Below are 21,187 nucleotides of genomic sequence, written 5' to 3'. Positions count from 1 at the left end.
TTCAACTCTATGCTGTTATTGGAAACCACTGAAAGGTTTCAAGCAGAGGAATGATAAGATGCTGTTGTCAACTGAGATTTCATGAGCCATTCTGATTTCTATCTGGAGAACAGAGTACTTTTATTTTTTTTCTGTGCCGGAGATCCAACCTGGGGCCTTGTGGGTGCCAGGCTATGCCATACCACTGAGCCACATCTCTAGCCCTGAAGAAATGATTTAAGGAAGTAAGAGTAGAAAAAAAAAATAAGACCTGTTTAGGAGGCTTTTGTAGTAAAGTAGGTGAAAATTGGTAGTATATTTGCCTAGAGTTGTAGCCAAGCAGATGCTTCAATATTGATAAGTTTGAGATTTATTATGAAAGAAGAGACAAATCCTCTGAGTGTGCACTGAGTATAATAGAATGGTCATTTATAAAGTGAGCCTACAATTGGGAAATGAACTTTTCCTGAAATCCTGATGAATTTTTATGGCTACAGTTAATAATCATAACTGTCACATATAATAACAAAGAGTAATCATGCATCTCTGTTGTATAAGGTATCTCTGTTGTATAAGTAGGTGGAATACATCAAATCTAAAATGAAAAGATACTGGCATGCTTTCTTCATAGTGTTTACATGAATGATGACTGCAAATGTTTTTGGCTGTAAATGAAGGGTTTTGTAAGTAAAACCTTCCCCATGTTGATTCATTCATTTTGTAAACTTAGTCCTTGAATATCTTTGGGTTGGTAAAGATGAAGAATAATACTTGGAGTAAGCAAAACTATTTATCTAGTTGTTCAACATTTTAACAAATGTTATGCTTCCCCGCACATTTGAACATAATCAGCACTGCCACTGGCCATGGCGTAGCGTTCTTCTTTAAGGACACAAACCATCTGTGACACACGGTTAGGGTTACTTAAACCATTGCCCGCATCTCAAGCTGCTAGCTGTGAGTTGCCCATGTCATGCTACCTGAAACCTTGTTGACTGCACTGGACTGTTAGCTCTTTGCTTGATTTTTGCTTCTCCTTTTGCCCTTTTCAGTTTTGAGTGCCTAGTTTCATAAGACTTTTCTTTCTATCACAGCCTAACCATCCTCCAAGAGTATGGAAAATTGTAAGAATCTGGGGCTGCGTAGGGAGGGACAGAAAGGCTGTTTCAGAAGGTGGTCATGCACACTTTTGCTCTGTTACTGCCTGTTCTGTCACCAGGTCTTGTTGCTTACTGTGGCTTATTCTGCTTGATATCTTATGCTTAACATCCCCAGCCCTTTTTATTTGTTATTTTGAAACAGGGTCTTACTAAGTTGCTTAGGGCCTTGTTAAGTTGCTGAGGCTGACCTCAAACTTGTGATCCTCCTGCTTCAGTCTCCTGAGTTGGTGAAATTATAGGGTGTGCCATTGTGTCTGGCAAGACATTTTCTTAGATGTATCAAATTTCCCTCTTTTGGAGTTTATATTGTCTATATAAACTTTAAGTTTATATAAATCTAATCTCATTTGTTGATGGTGAGAATTTTCTCTTCACAGGACCTCAAGCTCCTTTCAAATCAAGTTAAGTAGCTGTGTCTCTATTTCAGTGTTGCTGAACAACTTTGGCAATCAAGACACTGTTCAGTTCTGGGCACAAAATCCCGTAGGAGGTCATGGGACTGAGTTGAGATGCATGCAGTATCAAGATATAAATTCAATAAGAAAATAAGGCAAATAACTTTATAAAAATTAGTTGAATATAAGACAAAAACAGGAATGGAAGAGAGCTGATGCTCCTTTGAGTTAGTAAAATCTGGAATAATATCACCCTAGAGCTCTGGATAGACAAACATCAGGTCACTAAAGCAAAGTTTTTTTAAACTGAATGGGTGGTTATGGAATCTCTGGTTGTTTAAAAACATAGCTACACTATTTTATACTTCTTTCTGCCAACAGGTAGAATCTATTTCTCTAACTTAAATTTGTCTCAGTGTTGTACCTGGCTTTGACCAATGGAATGTAGTAAAGCCATATTTTGTAAGTTCTGGAACTTAGGCACATGTTGCTTTGCAGCTTCCACTTTTGCCCTCTTGTAGCACTCCCCACCACCATATAAGGAAGCTTGGGTAAAACTGCTGAATGACAATAACTCCTTTGAAAGAGAGGTCCAGTCTATAAGCTGCACTGACTACCTTAAACCCAAGTGAGGCCATCTTTAACTTTCCAACCCAGGTCAAGCTCCCAGGTGACTGACACCATTGGGGAAGCCCAAGTGAGACCAGTGGAAGAACTACCCAGCTAAGCTTAGCCTGGATTGCAGACTCAAGAGCACGTGAAATGTTACTAATGTAAGCTACTTTGTTATACACCAATAGAAAATTGATACAGAGTACTCTATATAGTTTATTAATGACCCTTTCATTGACTCTGAATACTTTTTGGGTAAATAAATAAAATATAACCAGGGGTTTTCTGTTCTGTTGATTTTTTATTTTTACAGAAAAAGAGACCTTAACCTATGAGAGGTTAAACTGTTAGTCATTTCCCGTATCCCAGCTCCACTAGCATTTTGAGTCTATCCCCTTGTGTTGCTCTTCTGATGCCTTGTTCATCTCTCCATATCTCATGCATAATAAAGAACTAAATAAAAGTTGAACAGACAGCTGTGCGTCTTACTACCTCTAATTTAGTTATCCTTTATTACTGGGCATGGATCACATTTAGATTTTCATGAAAGGACATTGTTCCTATTTTACTCTCCCTCCATTCCTTCCTATGGAGATGATATGCTTTATTTTTGCTTTTTGGAAATTATTTATTTTCATTTGTGTGTCATTTCTCCCCTCATAAATGAGAATAACAAATAGGCAAAAGATTAAAAAATATGTAATTTTCACACACACACACACACACACACACACACACACACACAATCCCTATTCTTTCCTATTTCCTCTCAAGTGCCCCTTTTTCTGTTTGATTCTGTGACCAAATTTCTGTGGTCCTTGGAAACAATTCCCTTGGGCAAATGTGCTCAAGAAGGCAATCCCAGGATTCTACAACAGCATTAAGTAACTTTTCAGTGCTGCTAATTAGCTACTTTCCCTCTATGGAGGTATTACATATGACTTTTTATGCCAGGCAATGATAACATTTCAAAGGCAAGAGCTCTGAATTTTGTGGTTTTCTAAGTCCATGATAATTTCAACGTTGGTCCAGGTAGGTTAGATGGATGGGAACTGCCTATGATGGGGATCAGAATTTCAAATTGAAACACAGCTATCTGAGGGAGAATTGATAAAACTCAAGTACAAAATGAACTCTGATTTAACAGGGGAATTACAGCAGATTTACCAACACTTGAAATGTAGAAGACTGAAGAATGAGTAGACTCAAGTCATGACTTTGTGGTCAATATTGCAGGAATTATTCTGGGGGTGTTTGCACAGATGTCATGCACGTAGATCTCTGGGAAAAGAATAAGAGTGGAAGATGTGTCTAGCTGGAATAAGTATGAACTTTGGACAATACTAAAGAAACACACACATATATATATACTTTTGGTTTTCTTTTTAAAAAAATTTAATTGACCTAATAATTGTACAGATTATCACAATGTGATGTTTTGATACATGTCTACTTGTATAATGATTAAATCAGGATAATTAGCATATTCATTACCTTAAACATTTGTCATTTTTTTTTGGTGGTGAAACTTCCAAAATCTTCTCTTCTTACAATTTTATAGATTTGGCATTTTATGGTTTCTTGGGTCACAGACAAGATGCAAAGGTTAGACCAATTATAGCAAAAGAAGATGGTATAGGAGAAATAACCTAGCCTGATGAGGCCAAGAGTCAAGCATATTAATTCTGGATTTGTCACCAACTAGTTGTGTAGCTTCATCAGAATAATTTCCCTCCATATAGTTTGTTTTACTTAATTCTAAAATAAAAGGATTTTACATTTACTAGTAAAATGTTATTTAGGTCATAGCAGTCTACAAGTCTTGCTGCATTGATAGCAGTAAGAACAAATATTTTTGAAGAACGTGGCTGTGTTTCCAGTTCCCATATATTGTTCTTATAGTTTGAGTAGGTTCCGAACTCTTTCTACTCATCTCAGGAAGAGCAAATTAGTGGACTAGTGGAGGAACTTCTATGATCATCAGACTGAAATGCTTCCTTGCAAATTTTAGTATTACCCAGGAAGTCTTGTTTTAACTAAACTTTGTTAGTAACTTGAGACCAAAGTTTAGAAAGTACAAGAGTACACATCTTTGTCTGAATGACTCCAAACACTGTTTAACTTTTTAAAAACTCTAGAATTATCAGCTTTGCTCAATTGGTGGTAAGTTCATGTGATTCATAGTTCATTTCCTCTTTATGCTGGCCTGCATAGGAATGAGCAGACCTGAGCAGAGGAGAGAGTCAGCTGCCAGTAGATGGTCTCTCTTTGTCCTCCTTCTATTCTTAGTAGTGGGAGTGTGGGCAGAGAAGGGTGCTCTGTGTTAAAACATAATCCTGGGGTTCAGGACATTGCAAAGGCTACTGGGCTTTAGTTGCTTATCCCCACTAATAACATATTTTCCTTTTCATATTACTGATCTAAATAGACAACTTCACTCTATATTCATTGAAAGCTCAGATTCAAAATGTGATTCTGCCTGAGTTAAAAAGGGATACCATTTAGCGAGGACTAATATAAGGTATGGTACTTAGATTTTTTTTTTTTCTCTTTTTGAGATGGAGTCTTCCAATGTTACCCAGGCTAGTCTTAAACTCGAGATCCTTTTGCTTCGGTCTCTTGAGTCGCAGGGATTACAGGTCTGTGCCACCATGCCTGGCTCAAAGTGTGGTAGCTAGAGACATCAAGTTTTTAAAAAATTATCTTTAAATTAGTTCTTTGTAGTTACACATAACATTAGGGTTCATTTGGAAACGATTATACAAATGTGGACTATATTTGCTCTAATTCAGTCCTAGTACTTCCCCTTTCACTCTCCTTCTCCTCCCCTCTGTTTCCTTTCCTCTACTTTCATGGACATATATAAAGGTGAAATTCACTGTGGTATATCCGTTTATATACATAGGATAGTTAGAGACCTCAAGATTTCAATATAAGTAGAACAGGGAAAACTGGCTAGAAAGCAGAACCACCCAGTATACAAACCTGTTTTCCAAATTTTTATCAACACTAATAATTCATCTAATTTGAAAATCTTTGTTAATGTGATATGCATGGAAATTCTAAAGATAAAAAAAGGTTTTGTGTAAAAATTAAAAAGGGTTTAGAATCGAGCTTGAAAGAATAATTTTCAAATTCTAGTGGAGTAATTCAGAATTCAATCACTTGCTTGGATCAACTGCTTCAGTGGGGAGGTTTCTGATGGTGACCACCATGAAAAGAATCTAACTCTAAGCCAAGCTGCTCTTTATGATGTGATTGTCATTTATACTGCTATGAGAAAGTCTGAAAAGGACTTTTTAAAGGCGGAGAGCCATTATCTACAGTAACAGGGAATTCCAAAGGGTCCTTTTTTGGAGCACTAAGAACTGTACTACTATTATTAGTGTTTTTGGTTTTGTTACAGAAATATATGAAAAATTGATGTCCATTTGGTGCACACAAAGGTAAGGGTATCAAAGAAGACTGAGGAAGAAGGAATTTTGCTGGGTGGGTGTTGAAGAGAATGAGAAGAACGAGAGAAGTGCAATGAGGGCAAGTGCGTTGCAGGCTGAGTGGATGGCGGGTGAAATGCGGCTGCAGTGTGTGGGGCGTGTGTGAGGGAGGGGGAAGCGCCACTCAGGAGCACAGCCAGTGAAGAGGAGACCCTTTAGCTTGGAGTGTGAGGTGTGAAGAGGAGTGGAGTAACGATGATAGGTTATGATTATATCTTTGGTCGTTCTGAAGATATGAAGGGTGTAATTTCAAAATTCACACACATTTACCTTGCTGTAAGAATGACATTGGTATATGCTCACTGCAAAATTTAAGATAGACAGAGTGAAAGGTAAAATTCTCTCCTCCTTCATTACTTTTTCAATATCATTTCTTAGAGACAATTACCGTTAACAGGCTCTTTTGTGTTGGCCTAAGTATTTTCTACCTATTTATTTTATTTGTGTGATTTTATTTTTAAAACTACATGGCAAAATGTAGTGTGGGAAACTACTGACCTCTCTTCTGACTGCCCTAATTACCATTAGGTCTGCCTCAGTGTCATGAATGGCTGCACAGCACTCCATGGAAAGTTATTTTCCTAGTCTCCATGTCTACACATTGCATTGCCGAGGTTTTGCTCTTAAAAACAATACTTGAGCAAAAATAACAAATACACACTATTTCTTTGCCCACTTTATTCACATGTAAGACAAATTTATACTCAGAAAAATTTACCCCTTTTGGAAGCAGAAGAGCTGAGTTAAAGTATCCTTAGCATATAATAATTCAGAAGGTGTTTCCAAATTGGCAAATGTTTTGCCAGTTTGCTTTTCCATTGCCAGGTATGAGACTGCTTGTCTCCTCCCTGCACCACAATACCCTGAATTTTGTGAAATGTGTAAATAGCTGTCAAACCAATAAGAAAAAAACCTAGTACCTTTCGATTTTAGTATGCATTTATTTCATGAGGTTAAACTTCTTTAAATACAAGTAGGAATATTTCTAACGCTTCTAACATTTTTATATTCCTTCTTACTTTTTCTCCTTCACTTGGATTTGTGACTCACTGCTGTCATTCTGGTTGCCTCTTTTACTTGATAGCTCACATTTTTCCTCCCCCGACCCTTAGTCAGGATCTCCTCCACAGTACCTATAATTGCATCATTCTCCATGGTGAGTGCCACCATCTGCCATCCTCTGCTCTTGAATTTAGCGCTGTCTTCTAAAATAACTCACTTTGTCCACTTTACAAATAAGGGTAATTTACGTCTCCAAAGGGAAATTTACATCTTAAAAATAAGGGAAACTATGACTTTAAAAATGCATAGAAGGATTTTGAAAGATCTTGGGGCAGTGGTTATACATATAGTATTAATATATTGAGGAATATCCAAGTTAGGAAACCCACTGTCACTTAAGTATTTCACATAGTTAATATATAAAAAGATTTTGGTTTGTATTTTTATATGAGCTATGACTATAAAATAATACTTAAAAACACAATGGAAGTTTCCATCCAAAGTAAGCGGAATTAGTTATTCTGTGCAATATATTTTTGGCAATAAAATATATAACAGAGGAATATGAATTGCTTTATGATTAAATAGTCTCCAGATGAATAAATTAACCATTGTCTGGTTTCCTGACAACTTTTGAATTGCCCATGATTTCACCAAGATCAGCGTCATTTGTCCTAAGAGTGTCTCCTTTCCTCTTTCAGGGAACATGAGCGACATTACTGCTGACAGAGGCAATGGATGAAGCCAACCACTCTGTGGTGTCTGAGTTTGTGTTCCTTGGACTCTCCAATTCATGGGCAACCCAGCTCTTCCTCTTCCTCTTTTCCTGTGTGTTCTATGTAGCAAGTCTGATGGGAAACCTTCTCATTGTGCTGACTGTGACCTCTGACCCTCATTTACAGTCCCCCATGTACTTCCTACTAGCCAACCTTTCCATCATTGATTTGATATTTTGCTCCTCTACAGCTCCCAAGATGATCTATGACATTTTCAGAAAGCAGAAAACCATCTCCTTTGGAGGCTGTGTAGTTCAGATCTTCTTTATTCATGCAGTTGGGGGCACTGAGATGGTGCTGCTCATCGCCATGGCCTTTGACAGATATGTGGCCATATGTAAACCTCTCCACTACCTGACCATCATGAGCCCACGGAGGTGCATTTTGTTTCTAGTTGCCTCCTGGATTATTGGCTTTATTCATTCAGTAACTCAGTTGGCCTTTGTTGTAGACTTGCCTTTCTGTGGGCCAAATGAATTAGATAGCTTTTTTTGTGACCTTCCTCGATTTATAAAACTTGCTTGCATAGAGACCCATACACTGGGATTCATGGTAACTGCCAACAGTGGTTTTATTTCTGTGGCCTCCTTTTTAATTCTGATCATCTCTTATGTTTTTATTTTGGTGACTGTTCAAAAAAAATCTTTGGGCGGTTTATCCAAGGCCCTTTCCACTCTGTCAGCTCATGTCACTGTGGTGGTTTTGTTCTTTGGGCCATTAATCTTTTTCTACATGTGGCCATTTCCCACATCACATCTGGATAAATTCCTTGCCATCTTTGATGCAGTTATTACTCCTTTTCTAAACCCATTCATCTACACTTTTAGAAATAAAGAGATGAAGGTGGCAATGAGAAGACTATGCACTCAGTTTGTAAATTATAATGAAATTTCCTAAATATACTGATGTTATATGAAAAAGCAAAGTATACTTGAATTTCAGATGAACATGTGTTATGTAAGCTGTGTTAAATTTAACTAGAATGCCACCATTTACTAATTTGTATTGTGCTCTGTCTTTTGCTTTCTGCCCATATCTAATTGTGATATCAGTCTATTAACTGCCTTATAAACAGACTTGAAGATGAACAGTTGTGGCTACTTCATCTCACTAATGGGCTTATCTGTATATAAGGGCAAACAGAGTAACTATAAATGTTAAAGTATCTATTTTTAGAGTCAGTATGTAGCTTATTATCTATTTTATATTCTTTCCATTTTAAGTAAATGATCTTACTGTAAATATAAATATTAATTTTTACTGACTCTGATTTGTCTTACTATTTAGCTAATTTGTTTTCATCTCTTCAGTTCATTACTTGTGAGCTGTTTATTTGTGATTTTTTTAAGGCCCGGTAAGGAGGCAGACCCATACCAATTTTATTGAAAAGAGAAATTTTGATGTAAAGAGTTGTTAACCAAGTATAATATTGTACTACATGATATTTGTGGGAAGCCATTGTTTTGGACTAGCTGCCTACACTAGGCCCCAGCAGACGAGACCAAACCAGAAAGGACTCATAGTGCTCAGTTCCATGCAATTAAACCTAACTTTGAAATGGGCCCGTTTTCAAACCAAACCAAACTGAACCCAACCCAGGAGATTCCAAATAACCTGAATCAGTGTAACAAGGAAATTCCCTCTGTTCTAATCCTGTAAGGAAAATAACTCTACTTTTTTCTTTGATTCTGATTTCTTCTAGCCTTTTTGCTTCTTGTAAAACCAACTTCCTCTGCTCAGCTCATCAGACATCTATTCTACTGGATAGAATGAGGTGTCACCAGATTCTAGAATCACAAATAAAACCCAATCACAGCTTTAAACAAAATTTGATGTAATTTTGTCTCTGACAGTTAAGTGGTTATTTAAAAAAGAATGAACTCTAAAGTCTTAGATGTAGCATTTGTAGCAAGCAAATTTTGCCTTATTTTTTAAATTTTTAAAAATTTTTACAGACTGCATTTTGATTCATTATACACAAATGGGGCACAACTTTTTATTTCTGTGGTTGTGCATGATGTAGATTCACACCATTTGTGTAATCATACATGTACATAGGGTAATGATTTCTGTCTCTTTCCACCATCTTTCAAACTCTCGCCCCTTCCCCCCTCTCATTTCCCTCTTTGTAATCTAAAGTTTCTCCATTCTTTTCTTACCCCCACTCTCCACCCCCATTATGTATCATCATCCACTTATCAGGGAAAAAATTTGGCCTTTGGTTTTTTTTGATTTAGCATGACATTCTCCATTCCATCCATTTATCTGCAAATACCATAATTTTGTTCTTCTTTATGGCTGAATAATATTCCATTGTATATATATACCACAGTTTCTTTATCCATTCATCTGTTGAAGGGCATCTTGGTTTGTTCCACAATCTAGCTATTGTGAATTGAGCTGCTATAAACATTAATGTGGCTGCATTACTATAGTATGCTAAGTTTTAGATTATTTTAACTCAAAGCCCCCAAACTATTAAATCCTTGAGGGAAGAGACTCCAGATATGAAACTCAAATATCTGAGGAGTGGATGCTGTCTGCTGGTGCAGATGTCTCTGTTTAAAGGAGGGCCTACGGGACAGGACACAGGCCTGAGGCAGAGGTGCCTCTGGTTGGTGTGGGTATTCTTGAGGAGGCTGTGGGATGTGTTCCTCTTACATTGGAAAAACTGCAACTAAATTCATCTACTGTTTTAAAAAGGAACCAAGGCTGCTGAGGTGAAGTGGGTGGTTGGGTGAATCTCAGGGGCACAGCAGAGAGGAAGTGCTCTGGAAGACAACAGGAAGGAGCAAGTCCCTTCTGCTTCTAGTCTTGCAATAGCACTCTATCACCCTCTAAGGGTACAGCTTAAAAAAGGAAGAGCTGGGAAAAAAGAAAGTTGACAGAATCCCAGTTCCTCTGCATCATAGGTAAGATACGTACCATAGAGCTGAAAGATTACATGCAGACATGCAGTTACTTAGAAAAGCATTAAACTTACTATAGATCATAAAGCTTTTGTAAAGTAAATTATACATCATCTCAGAGTTTTCACATTTTAGGAAGTTCGGCTACTGGAAAATTAAGTACTTAGCTCAAGATCTTAAAAGTAATGTACGGGTCAGGCCCAGTGGCACATGCCTGTAATCCCAGTGGCTCTGGAGGTTGAGGTAGGAGGATCATGAGTTTGAAGCCAGCCTCAGCAACTTAGTGAGACCTGTTTCAAAATAAAAAATGAAAATGGGCTGGGGATATGGCTCAGTTGTTGAATGCCCCCGGATTCAATCCCTGGTACAAAAAAGAAAAAAAAAAAAAAAAAAAAAAATAATGTATAGAAGGTCCAAATTTAGGATATAGCTTGACAGACTCCTGTTCTTTTGCTGTCTTCTATCATTTGAGAACATGTTTCCTTAGTTGGTAAGTATGGTGTTCCAACTGGGCTGTGAATTTTTCACTGACGTACACCATATATTATCCTTTTTGTACATTAAATATCTGTCAAGTAGCAGAATTTCAATAAATGTTCAAGCATGATTTTCACTTGATTTTGCTAATAGATATTTTCAGTTCTATTTTACATTTCTTTTTCTTATTCTATTTTTAAAATAAGACCTTTTAATGCTTTTATTAGTGCATTAGAGTTGAACAAATAATTATACGTAATAGCTGGGTTCATTCTGACATAATCATACGTGTATGGAAGTTCACTTCAGCCCCATTTCCTCCTTTTTTTGTCTCCTCCTCCCTCTTCTTACTGTCCTTCCTCTCCTCTACTGGTCTTATTTTGGAATAAACTTAGATTTACAAAAATAGTGCAAAACTGGTAGAGTGGATTCCCCTAACGTTATCATTTTACTTTTTCCCCAAACTGAGAAAGTAACACTGATACATTACTGTTAACTGAAGTCTAGACTCTATTCAGATTTTACCAGTTTTCCTTTAATGTCTGTTTTCTCTTCCAAAATTCATTCCTGGATACCACATTATATATAGTTATCGTGTCTTCTTAGTCTCCTCTGGTTTTGAGAGTTTCTCAGTCTTATTTTGTTTTTCATGGCTGTGATACCTTTGAAGAATATTAGTTGGGTATTTTTTAGGATGTCCCTTATTTTGAGTTTGTCTGAAGTTTTCCTTAAACATGAATTCTGAGTTTTTGTAAGGAATGCCTAAGAGGTAAAGAGAGCTTCTTATCACGTAATTTTGGGAAACAATATCCACATGACATCACTAGCGATGTAAAGTTGCCCTGTTGATTTATTATCCGATCTTAACAAAAGTGAGGTGACTTCTTAGGTGTTAGTTGTGGCATCTGCTTTCTTTCTTCCTGGTAAGTAGTCCTTCCCCCACAGGATACCTATGAGTTTGATGAAGGTTCATTATGATTTCTGCATCTATCACTTAGATATTTCTTGGGGTATAAACAAGGGTTTATTTCAACTCTATCCCCCTTTGGTCTGATTGCAAAGGCAGGCACGCTGGATACGTGAATGCTCCTGATCCTCTTCTCTTGGTTCTTCTTTGACTCAGTTACTTTTTGCTCCTATCCAGATGGAATGGAACTCTTGGCCTTTCTCTTTTCGAGTTTCCTAGTTTCATGCCTTTAGAATTGATACTTGAATCTCTTGACTATTGACTGTTAGTTTCTCCCAGAAATTTTTACTGAAGAATCTTTGGCTGTGTAATCACCTTGGCCAGCTCCTGGTCCCCCTATATTTTGCCCAGACCCTTGAGCCTAATTCTATTTGAGTGGGCATTTGCATACTCTGTCACAAATCTTTGACCTGTAAGTGTTAGCATGGTCACATAGATGAATTAATGACTGCTCTCCATGCCCTTACACTGGGATAAGGACAATGGGGGAGGAAGATGATTTTTCCCCCCATGATATTATTTCTAAGGCTGGAATTTGATCACCAATTTAGATCAGTCATTTGCATTATTTATATTATTTTTTCTATGTGATAAAATAGTGATTAATAAAATAATGATCACTGGTTCAAAGGGTCAATGCCTCATAGTGCTCTGAAATACACAACAGTAGTCATTGCGGATCCTCAGGGAGACATTCATGAAGGTAATCATTGCAACTTTGCTTTTATTAAAGAGCAAGTGTGATATGCAAAAGAGGAGACAATGGCATGAACAGATAAGGACCTCTTAGAACAGATGCTGGCTAGAGTTTGGAGCCGTCCTGAGAACTCCTGCTGTTCTAGGCACTAACTTTTATTTGTTGACTCATAAGGACTTTTGGGAAAAGAACTTGGGGATAGGTGAAACTCTAAGGGACTCATGAAAGTGACTGTTCTAACCAGCATACAAGTGTTAAAGAATTTTGACAAGTATTATTTTCCTGGTGTGCTCCAGGAAACAATAGTAACATTAGTGGGATGTGTGGGCTGAAGTTGGAGGCGGTCATCCAATTCTTCCAAAATCATATTGCAGTGACCCTGAAAAACTTGGAGGTAATGTGGGTAATCAGACATGTAGAAGGGGGTGCAGACCCACCTTGGAGTGCTATTCAGTAGAGGTGTACACAGAGCAACGTGGACTAAGAGGAAAAAAAGAATTCAAATGAGATGAATAAGATTATTGTATATGTGCATCAATACAAAACAATACATGTCTCATAATAACACACAAGACAATAGGGCATACTTTTAAAACACCAGTCTGGTTATCTTTGAGAGAAAGGGATTGGTAATGGGCAATGAGATTAAGGATTACAAACAAGTAAAAAAAAAAAGAGAGAGAGAGAGTGAGAGAGAGCACTTTATAAATCAATGCATATAATGAGACCTCAATAGAAAATATGATTACCTTAATCCTCTGAACATGAAGCAGTGATAAATGTTTAAGATGATGGATAACCTAAATACTTTGAGTTGATCCTTACACCACATATAAATGTATTAAGACATTATATTGTGCCCCATAAGTATGAAAAATTATGTCAATAAAAAATAAAAAAAGAATGTCCTGTAACTTCCTTTTAATATTTTGAAGCCAACCTTTATTTATATTATTTCTGTTTCCAAATGACAAGAATAATCAAGGGACGATGGAATTATTTTGGCAACTGGATCCCTTTGTTAAATTCATCAACTATGTTAGGTTCCTTTGACTGCAGGAAACTGCATAAATTTCTTTCAAAGTGAATATGAGTTAGATAAAGCCTGCATATTCAAAATGCTTATGACAATTGTAAAGTTTATAATTAAATAAAAGTCACAAGATAGTTTTAAGTTAACTTTTTGGTAATTTATTCTTTCACTTGTTTAGTTTATTTATGCACAGAGAAAATTGACATTTGTGAGAATGCTTCACATGATTTCTATAAATCTCTTGGGAAATGAATATAATCAGATTACCTGGAGATGTTTTAATTCACTATGCAAAGACTTAAACTGGCAGAGAAAGTGGTAGAGATTGATTTTTTAAAAAGATTTTCAGAGTCATCTTGTCCTCCTGTGACCCATTATCAGCATTTCCCCTTGTTGCCTTGATCATGTGAATACATTTTTAGGAGACAATTTCCTTGACTAATTGACTTTAGTTTTGCAGGTCATCATGGCTTTGTTTGGTCACTGGCCTCCAGCGCAGTTAATGAGCAATTTTTCATTTATACATTTGATACACTTAATGTCATTGAGATAACAGTCCATGAAGAGCTGTGAAGAACGCATGGCATGCTCAAGACAGGAAGATGTTAAACTATTTTAACTTTAGTACTAAGGAAGACTCAGGTAACAGCTTACCTTTTGCACACATCAACTAAGTTGGGGGCAGGCAGAAGCAGGTGGTGGTGGAGGGGGGCAAGATGATGATCACAGCAGAAAAATAAATATGAACTATTGTGCATATGAGAAGTAAGTTTAATTTTAAACTTGGATTTGGAAGTGATTTGGAGATCCAAAGGTGCAGCTGATGGTTGTTGGCAGAGGGGGAGTCCCCTTGTCTTGATTCAGGATAGGACAAGGATGAAGGTTAAGTTGTTAACCATACCAGGGATCTTTAGGAAATTGTATTAGCATTGAACATAAGGACAAATATGCTTATCGTCTTCCTAACAAGCTTGTTGTCTGCTTTGCTTTTCTTTAGAGGAGAGCTAAGACATAAAGAGGAGAAAGTTCATTAAGTACTATCAACAAGTACAATTTTAAAAAATAAAATCAAGATGGAGAAAGAGTGACTGAAAACTTGCTTAGAAGAAAAACATTGAGGGACCTAACTCACCCCAAAGTGAAATAATGTAGTATTAGTTAAAATGAGGTGATGAAAAAATGGAGAAAAAAGTTGGAAACTATATGTGCAGGGTTTAACAGCCAGGATTTCAATCTTCTGGTTCTTGTTTATGTTTTTAAAACATTTATTATAATTTTTTTCTAGGTCAATTCAATGAGAGGTTTGGTGGTGAAATGGGGTGAATAGGCAAGAGTGACAAAGGGAGAGAAGATGGAACCTATGAAGAAAACCTAAGGGAACTGAGATAAATAAAACTGGAGGTTACACAGGAGTGATCTTTATTTGATTTTATCAAGTTTAAGGATGTTAAACTCAGATAAATATCTCTCAGATAAATATCTGAGAGAGTTGCTGGCAACTTCTTTGTACCCACGGAGGATGAATTAAAAGGATGAAAGATTTTATTTTTGCAAAGGAGAGCTTTTTTATTATTAAGTTAATAAAAAGTAGGAAACCCAGGAAATAAACGAATTTTAAAACCTAGTTAACTGGGGAAGAGCTGACATGTCCTGGACGAAAAAACGAAAGAAAGGAACTGAGTCAGGATATAATTTTGTTTTCTTTTAGCTTAATTATTAATTAGGGATAATGAACATCTCTTTTTTTTACCCCAATTTTAAAATAAAAAGTTTTCATGAAGCAATTATAAAATGTTGCCCAATTCCATACCAATGAAGACAGAACTGGAAATCTCAGAGTAGCATCACTGCTGCTGGTAATGATCTTAGGAGGGGATGCACTCTTTCGTGAGGATGCGGAATGCCTTAAAGTAACCAAGTGCTCATAGCCCAGCATCTCCCTCTGGAAGACATTCAGAGACTGTCTCCCAGAGATGAATACTTAATACTCACAAGTTCTGAAGACTCAAAGACAAGAGCTGAGCAAGTTTCCAGGTATGCCAGTATTTCCTATTTGTATTATTTTCTCTTTGTTCTTTAAGGGATTATAAAGTGGTAAAATTTGTGTTCAGTTCCATTTCTCCTTTTCTTAGTTCTAGATGTCATTCCTGTCAAATGAATGACAGCCCTTCTGTTCATAACCTGTCACTAGCGGCAACCCATCCAAGCTAATCCTCTGTAGGTAATGACTCAGGCTTGAAAGGAATCACACACCCGAATTAGAGAATTCTTACGTCTTGCACGGGTAAAATCTCAGCTGAGGAAAGCCATCTGCTAACTTACTTATCTGTCTGTCACAGCTTAACCTTTAGCACTGTAAATCTAGGGCCTGTGATGTGTTAAGCTACCGGAATACTACTCTAGTCCTGGATGCTAATAGAAAATATTTTTGGGTTCTAGAGCTTTTAAGATGGCACATTTAGCATGTAAAAATATGTCTTAATGAATCCCACTATTATTTATAATCATAATGCACCAATAAAAAAGGTTTAAACATTTAAACAAACTCCCGTTTTGCCAGCTCTTCCTCTTTATCATAAATTTCCATCTAACTGATCATCTCGCTGCTTTCCATAATTCAACTTCCCTTTGTATTTCTTTTCTTCATTCTTCCATCCATTTCTTTCTGTTTTTATTTATTTTTTCTTTCTGAGTTTAAAAATACATTTAACTTTTAAGAAATATCTGTTTGCTCTTTGCCTAGGCTCTGTCTTTGTGTAAACTTTATATGGAATCTCATAGTTTTTTCCTCTGAATGATCCAATAAATTCTCTTTTGATTTTTCTCTTTTCCTTAGAAATTCATTAACAGTCAAGTGTACCATCATTTCTTTTCTTATTCTTATCTTTTTTTTTTTTTTTTGCTATCAGAATTTCAATTTGGAGGATCATTATTTATAATCCTACTTCATAGTTTATTCTCATTGTTCTACTTCATGGGAACCTTAATAAAATTTTGGTTAGAAGCATATTTTTTCACCTTAGTGATCAAAAGAGATTCTTTTACTTTGGCCCACTTTTAGAGATGTTTTGATTGGTTTACAGTTCATGACATAGAGGTGTGGATACAAATCATAAATTGGTTTTTACAGCTTTTAGTTAAAATTGTTCTGAAGAAGTCTAACCAATCATGCTATGTACATGTATGAATAAACCACATGAATTCTGTGTTTATATATAATTAGATGCATAAATTAAAAAATAGTAATAGAATAGAGACCAGTAGAATAGAGCAGGGGGATCAGGTGAAAGGAGGAGAGGAGGGAAAGGGAAGGTGCTAGGGAATGAGATTTTTCCCATTATGTTGTGTGCATATATGAAAATGTCACAATTAACAACACTATCATGTTTAATTATAATGCACCAATAAGAAAATAAATTGCTTTAACATCCTTAGGGTTTTTTAATTCTTACTTTGATATATTAAATTTCTTATTCCATTCATTTATTCCACATAACTGATATCTAGTTTTTTCACCTTCATATCATCTCAAATTTCAACACATCAGTTAGCACTTTTGTAGAAACAGTGTAAATATTTGTTGAATGAATGAGTGAATAAGCCAAGAAATATTCCCAGTGTTGTTCCTGAGTTGCTTTTCATTCATTCAGTACAAAGAATTATGATACATGAAACCCACTACTGGTGTTTCATAAATATATGTGGGAAGATTAAACCAATGCATATTTATTAGACAAAAATCACTGAAAAATTAGTGTAATAGAAGCTATCAATACAAGAGGTCATGTAAAAGAAGTCAGAGTCACCAAGAGGAGACTTCCTGAAAGTAAAAATTGACCTAGTAGCAAGAAGAGTGTTTGGGACTTCCTGGGTGTTGATGAATTATAGGATTTCTTCAAGTGTTCTTAACCTTTCTGGAGAAGGAAGATCTGTATGTAATACCAGAATTGCATTTTCTATGGTAACTGGATTACACAAATCAATAATTTTTGTCATTGGTATATCCTCAACTTCTGGAATTGTGTCTGGCATTCTGACTTTTCAAAATATTTATTGAATTAATGAGGAAAAATAATTCATAGAACTACTCAGGAGTCAATCATATAGCTTACAATTGCTTTTCTAAAAGATATTCTTTGACTTATCATTTATTCCTTATTGATGGGCATTAATGTCCAGTCTGGGTCTTACATGTAACTGGAGGCAAAGGTTATCTATATACAGTCACAGGACAGGAGTCAGGGCATACTACCTGTCTTTCATCGCTTGCTAGCTCTTCTAATGTCCTCTCAGGCTGCATGAAACCACTTTTTCAGATTAATTACTTAAATTAAGATCTAACTTTTCTTCTTAAAATACTGGGGTACCTAGAATGATGGCCTTCAAAGATGCCCATGTTCTCATCTCTGGATTTGTGGTCACCTTGAATGGCAAAAAGAGACTTTGTGGATATGATTAATTTAAGAATATTGAGATTTAAATTGTCCTGAATTGTCTGAGCCTGCCCAGTGTAGTCACAGGGTCATTGTAAGGAAGAGTCCAAGTCAGAGAGGAGATGCACTGACAGAAGTGGAGACTGGAATACGCACTCTGAGAGGGAGAAGGGGTCCATAAGCCAGGAGACGCAGTCAGCCTCCAAAAGCTGGAACAGGCGATGCAACCGACCCTCGCCTAGAACCTTCAGAAAGAGCACAGCTCTGCTGACGCTTTGGTTTTTAGCTCCAAAGACTCATACCGGTTTTCTTGCCTTCAAAAGTGTAAGATAATTGTGTGTGTGTTTTAAGCCATTAAATTTGTGGTGACTTGTTACAGCAGTGATAGAAAACGAATACAAAAGTTATTTATTGTAAAGAACTTTCAGTGGGAGTCAGGAGCTCTTGGTCTTAGTATCGACTTTTTTAACAATTACCTTTCTGATATCAAGAAGATTATTTCTTCTGTATTTTCCTATGTAAATTATTTCACTCGTGAAATGTAAATGTTGGGCTAAATCAGGAACACCCCATGGAACAGTGGAACTCTGTTGTTTTACCTCCAGCAGTTGCTCTTGATCCTAAAGAACTCTAACACTGTCTTACCTCCCCATGCTGGGCTCTAGTCTCCGCCCTTACTTCCGTTTATGAACTTTATCATTCAGTCATTGCCCTATCCCCACGGACAGACTTAGAAACTGTCTTGATCTTTTCACCCAATATTTTATTTCTGCCACTCTTTTTTCCATTCCAAATATATTTTGAAAAAAAGATTGTTTTTATGTAACAGTTTTTATCTTTGGGAGCCAAATGGGTGAGTCTCTCTATATTAGCGGACATTATTTGTTTCAGATTATATTTTATGTAAGAAACAGATTTTATAAAAACAGTTATACAATACATTGAATTCATTTATTTTTGAGACATACTATAAGCGCTTTATTGATTTTCACAAATTAATAATTGAGATTCCATATTTATTTTTATGACCGAATTTTCTTCTCCAACTATTTCCTTGTGTGGTTAAATATTTATAGGAATGATCTTGCAGTTTTGTGATGACTCTTTATTTACATAGTATTAATATAAACCTCACTGAATCACGATATACTCTCTTAACTCCAGTGCTATTCTTCAGTCCCACTGATTTATTTCTTCATTCAACAGGTGTGAAGTACTTATGTGACTGACTGTGTCAGTCACTGTTGGTGATTGTGATGGTGGTGGGGATTGCACATGTGGACCAGACCTGATTCCTGGACCCAAGGAGCTACATTTTAATTAGAGAGATGGATGTTTACATAATCATGAAAGGCAATGTGAATTGAATGCTAACAGTGCAGCCAGCATATTCAGCATATTCAGCATATTCAGGTAGATTGGGAAGATTTCACAAATGAGGGAGTTTTAGCTGGGATTTTGAAAATTGGATTTTGTGAGCTAGAGAATAGAATGAGAAAAAATTTGAAAGTTGAAGAAAGAGAAACTTTTGAAGTTCATTTGAGTAATATAAATAACAACAGAGAATTTGAAAACTCTATGCTGTGAATGAGTAATTGTTAGATGGCTTATATGACTGGTTGGTATCTGTCCATTCATAGAAAATCGAAGTCTAAAGCATTTGAAGATGACCTTAGATGTCATCCAGATAGAACATCCTGGTAACACTAAACAAAAGCAAAGGGGAATTTGGTCTGGAGATGGAACTAACTTAGCAGGGGCAGTTTTGAAAATCATAATGCCATTTGGGAGCCAGCCATTCTTCTAAGTAGAAGACGGTGTACATGTGATGAGGTTATTTTGCTGTGTGAGCTATTAATAGGATAATTATTTCCATGGTTAGTGGCTTGCTTTCTTGAGTACTAATACTTGTGCATTTTCTTTCTTCCCTTAGGGAACACAAAAAACTGCTGTTGTTCTCTGAGGCAATGGATGGAATGAATCACTCTGTAGTATCAGAGTTTGTGTTCCTGGGACTCACTAATTCATGGGAGATTCAGTTTCTCCTGCTTGTCTTCTCCTTGTTGTTCTACCTTGCAAGCATGATGGGAAACCTTGTCATTGTGTTCACTGTAACCTTGGATGCTCACCTGCACTCCCCCATGTATTTCCTCCTGGCTAATCTCTCAGTCATTGATATGGTATTTTGCTCAATCACAGCTCCTAAGATGATTTGTGATATTTTCAAGAAGCACAAAACCATCTCATTTTGGGGATGTATTACTCAGATCTTCTTTAGCCATGCTGTTGGGGGCACTGAGATGGTGCTGCTCATAGCCATGGCCTTTGATAGATATGTGGCCATATGCAAGCCTCTGCACTACCTGACCATCATGAGTCCAAAAATGTGTCTCTACTTTTTAGTCACTTCCTGGATCATTGGTGTTATCCACTCATCAGTGCAATTAGTTTTTGTGGTAGATTTACCTTTCTGTGGCCCTAACATATTTGACAGTTTTTACTGTGATCTTCCCCGTCTCCTCAGACTTGCTTGCACAAACACTCGAGAACTTGAGTTCATGGTCACTGTCAACAGTGGACTCATTTCTGTGGGCTCCTTTGTCTTGCTAGTCATTTCCTATATGGTCATTGTGTTCACTGTTTGGAAACACTCTCGTGGTGGTTCATCCAAGGCCCTCTCTACTCTGTCAGCTCACATCACTGTGGTTGTCTTGTTCTTTGGGCCACTCATGTTCTTCTACACATGGCCTTCTCCCATGTCACACCTGGATAAATATCTTGCCATTTTTGATGCATTTATCACTCCTTTTTTGAATCCAGTCATCTATACATTCAGGAACAAAGACATGAAAGTGGCAATGAGGAGACTGTGCAGTCATCTGGTGAACCATAGAAAGATTTCATAAATGGGCTGCCTATAAAGACATAGAACTAGATTCTTCCTCATGGTGGCTGCTGAAAAGATATTATGCAATTTTGGAGAAATACTGAAGATGTATGCCATGTTATGTGCCCAGAAATCTACTAAACACTAAAATGTGGTGTCCATTTTACCATTAAATTAGAAGTGATGCTATTGTTTGATACTCTGTACATTAAAGTGTTAAAAATAAAATCATACGTCTTTTGTGATTCATCATGTTGAAACCTGTACTCTAGGATGGTGTCATGTAATTGAGCAGAAAATAAATAATATTTTATCTTTTTCCTGTATTGGATAGATTAGTCTATAGATATACAAACTATGTGTTTA

The 21,187-nt window shown here is 36.6% G+C and overlaps 1 protein-coding gene across 1 annotated transcript; it reads left to right on the top strand.

The window, feature by feature from the left end:
• Window positions 1-19,898: 19,898 nt before the first annotated feature.
• LOC306653426 (olfactory receptor 4F15) lies at window positions 19,899-20,840 on the top strand (the record flags this gene model as incomplete). Its single annotated transcript, XM_079126429.1, has 1 exon — window positions 19,899-20,840. The coding sequence occupies exon 1, from the start codon at window positions 19,902-19,904 to the stop codon at window positions 20,838-20,840; it is 939 nt and encodes a 312-aa protein (XP_078982555.1). The 5' UTR covers window positions 19,899-19,901.
• Window positions 20,841-21,187: the final 347 nt, after the last annotated feature.

Source organism: Sciurus vulgaris (assembly GCF_902686455.1).
Source record: "Sciurus vulgaris genome assembly, chromosome: 2".
NCBI lineage: Eukaryota > Metazoa > Chordata > Mammalia > Rodentia > Sciuridae > Sciurus > Sciurus vulgaris.
This window is presented reverse-complemented; position numbering and strand designations above follow the sequence as displayed.